At 33.1% G+C, this 6,315-nt stretch overlaps 1 protein-coding gene across 1 annotated transcript; it reads right to left on the reverse strand.

Annotated features, from left to right (window-relative positions):
• Positions 1-1,709: 1,709 nt before the first annotated feature.
• On the reverse strand, positions 1,710-5,918 carry LOC144836087 (lysozyme-like). The gene is made up of 3 exons (XM_078691274.1): positions 5,677-5,918; positions 4,471-4,650; positions 1,710-4,012 (listed from the first exon to the last, which is right to left on the reverse strand). The coding sequence occupies exons 1-3, from the start codon at positions 5,804-5,806 to the stop codon at positions 3,810-3,812; spliced, it is 513 nt and encodes a 170-aa protein (XP_078547400.1). The 5' UTR covers positions 5,807-5,918; the 3' UTR covers positions 1,710-3,809.
• Positions 5,919-6,315: the final 397 nt, after the last annotated feature.

Raw genomic sequence — 6,315 nt, forward strand, 5'->3', positions numbered from 1 at the left:
TTTAATAACTACTTCTCATAGGAGTTGATGAATCAAGTCGATACGATGACATCATCATGCCAGAATCCAATATGGCGTCCAATTTGGCGGAAAAAACAGGGTATTGCTAACTTCCCGCAAACCCCCCAAACCTAAAAAAAAACATAGCAAACCCCACCGAAAAAACATAAAAGTGATTGAATCATGTAGTGTACAACCCACTGGGTATATCCATGTAAAAAAAATATTAAATTTCTACTGCTAACTACTTATTTTTGGGGTAAAACATACTTTTTTGGTCAAAATTGATTGCTAAACCCTGCAAACCTCCAAAAAAATATAGCAAACCCCACCGAACCAACATAATAAAAAGGTTTGAATCATGTAGTTTACGACCCACTGGGTATATCCATGTAAAAAAAAAATTTAATTTATACTGTTAACTACTTATTTTTGGGTAAAACATCATTTTTTGGTAAAAAATGATTGCTGATTTTTAACCAAAAAATGATGTTTTATCCCCAAAATAAGTAGTTAACAGTAAAAATTTAATATTTTATATACCCAGTGGGTCGTACACTCCATGATTCAATCACTTTTATGTTGGTTCGGTGGGATTTGCTATGTTTTTTTGGAGGTTTGCGGGGTTTTTAGCAATACCCTGTTTTTCCCGCCAAATTGGACGCCATATTGGATTCAGGCATGATGGTGTCATCGTATCGACTCGATTTATCAACTACTATGAGAAGTAGTTATTAAAGTAAGCCTCTACTAATTTTAATCATTAAAACACAACTGCAAGTAACAAAAACCGTTAATTGATTTTCCCTATCCCCTATATATAGGTATTTGTGTGTGTTAATAGGAATTTGTGTGCGTTATATAGGCCAAAATTTAAAAGTGCCGTAAAAAATTTTCCCCAAGACCCTGGGATGGGGATTTTTTTTCTGACATTCTATATGGTATACTCTATCAGAAAAACTAAAAAAAAATTTTCCTATACTTTTTTCCCGCAAATGTGTATATTAACTGTTCTGCACCCAGTTAGTTATATGGCTCTGACTGACTCTATACAGAGCCATATATATAAATTTATATATATGGCTCTGACTCTATATAATTATATTTATTGTTATATATGGCTCTGACTCTATAGATACCATGTTCAATAGAACAGTCAACCACTTTGAGTCATTAATGAAATTAGTAAAAGAAAAGAACAATATGATATTATTATTTCAATGTATCAATCTACTCTTTTGAGATGAGCCCTTTACTTAATTTTTTTTTAAATCTTGGTTGGCCCACTTGCAACATTGGTCTTGACAACAGTCATTTTAGAACATCATCTTTTTGACAAAAAAGATAATATTAAAAATATTTAGGCTATATAGACGTACATATTTTGGGGCCTTTTAATTAACTAAGACAACAAAATATACATTTTTTTAGTTTTATTCCAAAATGGCCATAAATTAGACAAGTGTGTGTGTTATAATTTATTACTAATATTATTAAAACACCTAAATAATTCCTGTCATTTGATTGGACGATTGTGGGTCACATGGCGTGCAATAGTACGCACTATTTAGCGATCTTTATAGTACCTTTTTTTTCGTGTACAAAAAAAATCTTCTCGCGTACAAAAAAAAAACATTTCAAGCCATTACTATTATTCTGAACGTGAAATCCAACAGCGCCGCCTATTTTTAAACAATAAAAAACAACTCTCCCAATAAATAATGATTTTATTGAAAATGTTATAAACCATAGCCTAGCATTTGATGTCATTACAGCAGCTTCTGGGGGTGATTTAAGATCACTCAGTTCCATCAATCCTAACATTGCCATTTCCATAAACAGTACATTTTATGTCTATGAGCTTTTCTAATCTTGATTGTCTATGTTCAGCCGGCCACGCTAGATTATTTGTAACCAGGGTGGTGTGCGCATAAATAATTAAGCTTGCCCTCCAGCTCGTTCTGGAGGTTTTTCTCCAACTCCCTGATCATTATCTTCTCTTATATTGCATTAATTAGAAGGGGTGAACAAACAATCTTGTCTCATACCTCGAAGTGAAATGCATTCAGTCTTCTCATCTACCTCTATGACCTGACTCTTCTCTGACAATTGGTTTTAATCAACCAATGGAGAGGAGTCCCTAGGTCACAAAGGATATTCCCACATGGTCAACTGCTTTGTAATAGTCCACACAAGAAGCCACAATTCTTTATCATACTTTCTGAATGATTTTTCTAGAAGAGGCATATGTTGTCTCCCAGGTAAAGCCGAATACACCTCTCTGCAATGATCCTATATAAGTACTGTCCTTGTCGATGATCTCTAAAAACATCTTAAATGCGTGACTTACTTTTACTGCAAGCTTATTGTTCTGTATTTTGCGAATCTAATTGTGTATTTACATAAATAAGGTTTATAAATCAGATCAGATACACTGCTTTTTAAAAAACATCTTACCGATTCGATTGACTTGCTGCAGTTATGTACGTCTGCATACCCCTTTTCCCACTCACGACATGCTTCCGCTGTCGAATAATCATTGTGTGCAGGATTGTTGACATATTTTTTGTTGTTGAATATGCCATTTTTAATTTCACATATAGTTATTCACTTTCGGATCAAATTAAATTGGATCGGAAAAAATATATTTCGGCCCCTTCTTTAAAAATGTATTTAATTTAAAGTAAAATACATTGCCAGCTACTCTAACTGTATGTAAACAAAATAAGTTTGTAATTTATAAAAAGACCGAATAAACGGTTAAATTCAACCATTGATTTCCAGTCAATTTGACTATTTTTAAAATTTAAATTACATTTTTTTCAGGTTAATCATTTTTGTTTTGATCCAATTTAAATTGGTCCGAAAGTGAATAACTATTATGTTTTCTATTATGACATTAAAATGGCATATTCAACAACAAAAACGTGAAAAAAAATAATTTTTTCAGGGTACAATACATTATCCTATTATCTTTAAGACGCGTGTGACGTAGGACTCCGGCAATCATAGAGCATTAGGACGAACTCAGTACACTATGGCATTGACGGCAGATGTTCTCCAAGATGTGCATTCTCTTTCATTTCACTTCTTTTCTTGAAAGAGCAGAGCGTTTAATTAGATTATACTAGGCCAGGAGTCCCTGCATGCATGAGATGAGACAGGTATTCTAACTTATCGAGAAAATTAAGTGACTTACTATTAATTTGGCAAAATAAAGTCACTTGTAAGTGTCATTCCCGAACACTGGTTATATTTATACATCTTGTAGCCACTTTTCCACACATTTATAGCTTGATACGTTTAGGTATTCCAGGCAAGAGTGTAATTGCATAAATTCCCTGGATATTCCAGGTGTTTCCAAAATTCCAAACTAATCTTTTCCCCACGTTTATACCAATTCAATTAGTGTTTTAATCTGATGAAACGAAAGCTTAGTTTAATTTCACTTGGACACAAAGCAACAATGAGTTGACTAATCGTGATTGGCAAAATTACTTGCAGCGCGCAATATGCCCTTACATTGCGTATAACCTTAGCTCAACCCCTTGGAAGCAGACGAGCCTGCTTTGCTATCTTCATTCAATAACATTAAAACACTTCTGTTGCTTTCATAAATTATAAAGAAAAAAATGTGTAAGAAATTGTAAACCACGGATTTCTTAGAAAATTGTGTAACTATTCTATATGCTTTAATATATATTAAACAAAATTGACATAGGCCTACGCGCGGTTTAATGGTATAGGCCTAACTGATGTGTGGCTAGATTCCATTAAAATCATTCATGTACGATTTGACCCTTTTGAGGTTAAATATTAAGACATTTTTTAACTTTCTGCCAGTATCCTTTAGTGCTTTCTTTTTTATATCCGTTGGGACCTCCGTTGTGGATACGTGCAAAATCCTCGCATGTCGGATCGTGACCAATACGGCTTTCAATTGCATAACGAGCCATGTACGCTTGAACACATCGCTCACTACAATCAAACGTCTTTGTGCAGCTTTTCCAGTCTAAACAGAAAAAAAAGAAAATAGAAAATTATATCATCCGAGGGACATCTTAATAATAAACATGTTAGGGTGTTTTGTACGAAAGCCTATAGGCCTATTTATGCTAGTTTACATTGATAATAATTCCACTTTTTTTTTTTGCATTATAAATAAATCGTGATCCAAGAACGCGTTTAACAATGTGAATCGGTGTGTGTAAACATGCTTTTTAATATAATTTATTTCTCAATATTTTGTTGGCCAACTATTTTAATGTAAAAAACCGTCATATACTCGGTTAAAAAAATATGTCAGCTCATTTACGTAGAATATGGAGAAAATTAAACGACTCTTCAATTAGAATAAACATAGATTCTGTGTAGCGTCTGTTTTTTCTCTGAAAAAAAATGATTGTCTTGGGTATTATAGTTATGCACACAAATTTGATATGACAGTTGCATTATTAAAATTCAAATTACCTGTGCCCAGGTTCTCTACATAGTCTTCAGCATCTTGATAATAAGCTTCCTTAATTTGGTAAGGGCCACAAGACAATGAGCCGACGTCATCCTTGCAAACTGGATTGGGAATCGCACAGTTTGATTCGACTTGGCAAATACACTTCATACAATCTTTTGGAACGCCGCCAGTTTCTGCAACTGATTGAAAATAGGTTTCATTCATTCATTATAGACCCGTTCTGGCCAACACTAGTTTTGCTTTCAACAACAGAGAGAAACAATTGAATGACAAATTCAAATGGAAAACGCGAACTCAATTGTGACCAGGCATGGAACGAAAAGGACAATCTATTGAAAACATTGTCAACAAGATGGTTGATGCAAAAAGCTTGCTTTTTTTTCAAATTTAATGTTTCTAAAAGTACTTTTTGCTACTCGGAGACTGCGACAATTAACAAACTCATAGAATAATAAGATTGTCTTTAACTTAATGTGACCGTGTTAACAGAGAGGGTGCTTGATCAAAGAGGTCGAGGTCCCTCTCCGTTCTCAAAATAGATTGTGTTCCCAACCCAATTCTTGATATTATTGCACTTTATTCAGTGCTGTATCCAATTTTAACATAATGTTTTCTAATAATTATTATTACTTCCTCATACTTTCGAGCTCACATTTTTTTTTTTTCTGAAACTTGATTTTCTCGATGTTTATAAATTGCATGAATTAATTGTTCTTAAATAATCAAGCTTGTTCAATCTATCATTCATTATTATTATACAAGAATAAATGTAACTATACAAGTAATAACTTTGCTTGATTCATTATTAATCAATACAGATATTGATATACGAATGGAAGTTCATACGTGCTCATGGTGTTTTTAAACAAACTTACATAACACTATAGGATTCTTCTGATGGAGACACGTTAAACGTGTCGAAAATTCAAGGTATGTTGAACTTGTGCTGCTGTAAGTTGGTTTTAAAACACTTGACATTGATAGACACGTACATTATTTTTTTGTGGCTAACATTGCAAATATTCCTATCATTTTTTGATCAATGATTCATACGGTATTATTTAAATACTGTAATAATAAAAGAAAAGGAAATTTTGATTCAGACAAATCACATGACCAATTTTACAAATAATTACAAACTTTTATGTTTTATAATGATTAAAACATTTGAACAAATATCATCTAGAAGTAAAAAAAAATCTTACCGGTTGTTGGAACCGGGTCTGTCGGCCTAACGGTTGGATCAGGATCCCGCGGATTTACAATACAAGCAAATGTGTTTTGCAGAATTATGGCATATAACATAAGGTAAACAGGCTTCCGCAGTGGAATCATCTTTGAGGAGGATTGTTGACCAACTCACAAAATACACTTTAACAGTAATGTTTTCTTCACTGGGTAAAAAGCAACTACCGCTTGAATAAGTAATTCAATCTTTCTAATGTGTAATATAAAGTGGGCAGGTTATATTTTGGTAGCTGCTTATTGGGTAAAACATACCTGTTAACTCTTCTTCCGCATTCCTTCCATCTAATATTACGGAAAACTATTACCTTTATTCAACAATTTAAGTAGGCGTACTTTTTACTGTAAGCCTATCCGAATTACCGTACCTTTTTTAAAAATATTCCATAAATCATTTTTTTACAAACCTTTAATTAACTAGGCCTAATTACTTTTGTAATTGTTCAAATCTAGGCTATAAATTGGGGGATGTGCATTTGAACACATTACATTAGGACGTTCTAAACCTACGTGGCAATTTTTTGGTGACCAATGACGTGATTTTGTAAACGTTGCATTGAGAATTAATCAAAATTGTGATGTTGGCACCTTATCAAAGA

This window comes from Antedon bifida, chromosome 2 (genome assembly GCF_963402885.1).
Source record: "Antedon bifida chromosome 2, ecAntBifi1.1, whole genome shotgun sequence".
Lineage (NCBI taxonomy): Eukaryota > Metazoa > Echinodermata > Crinoidea > Comatulida > Antedonidae > Antedon > Antedon bifida.

Coding starts and splice junctions, on each gene's coding strand:
- LOC144836087 (XM_078691274.1), bottom strand. CDS start 5,806: ATGATTCCACTGCGGAAGCCTGTTTACCTTATGTTATATGCCATAATT. Junction 4,651..5,676: donor AGACCCGGTTCCAACAACCG/GTAAGATTTTTT, acceptor ATTTTCAATCAG/TTGCAGAAACTGGCGGCGTT. Junction 4,013..4,470: donor TGTAGAGAACCTGGGCACAG/GTAATTTGAATT, acceptor TTTTCTGTTTAG/ACTGGAAAAGCTGCACAAAG.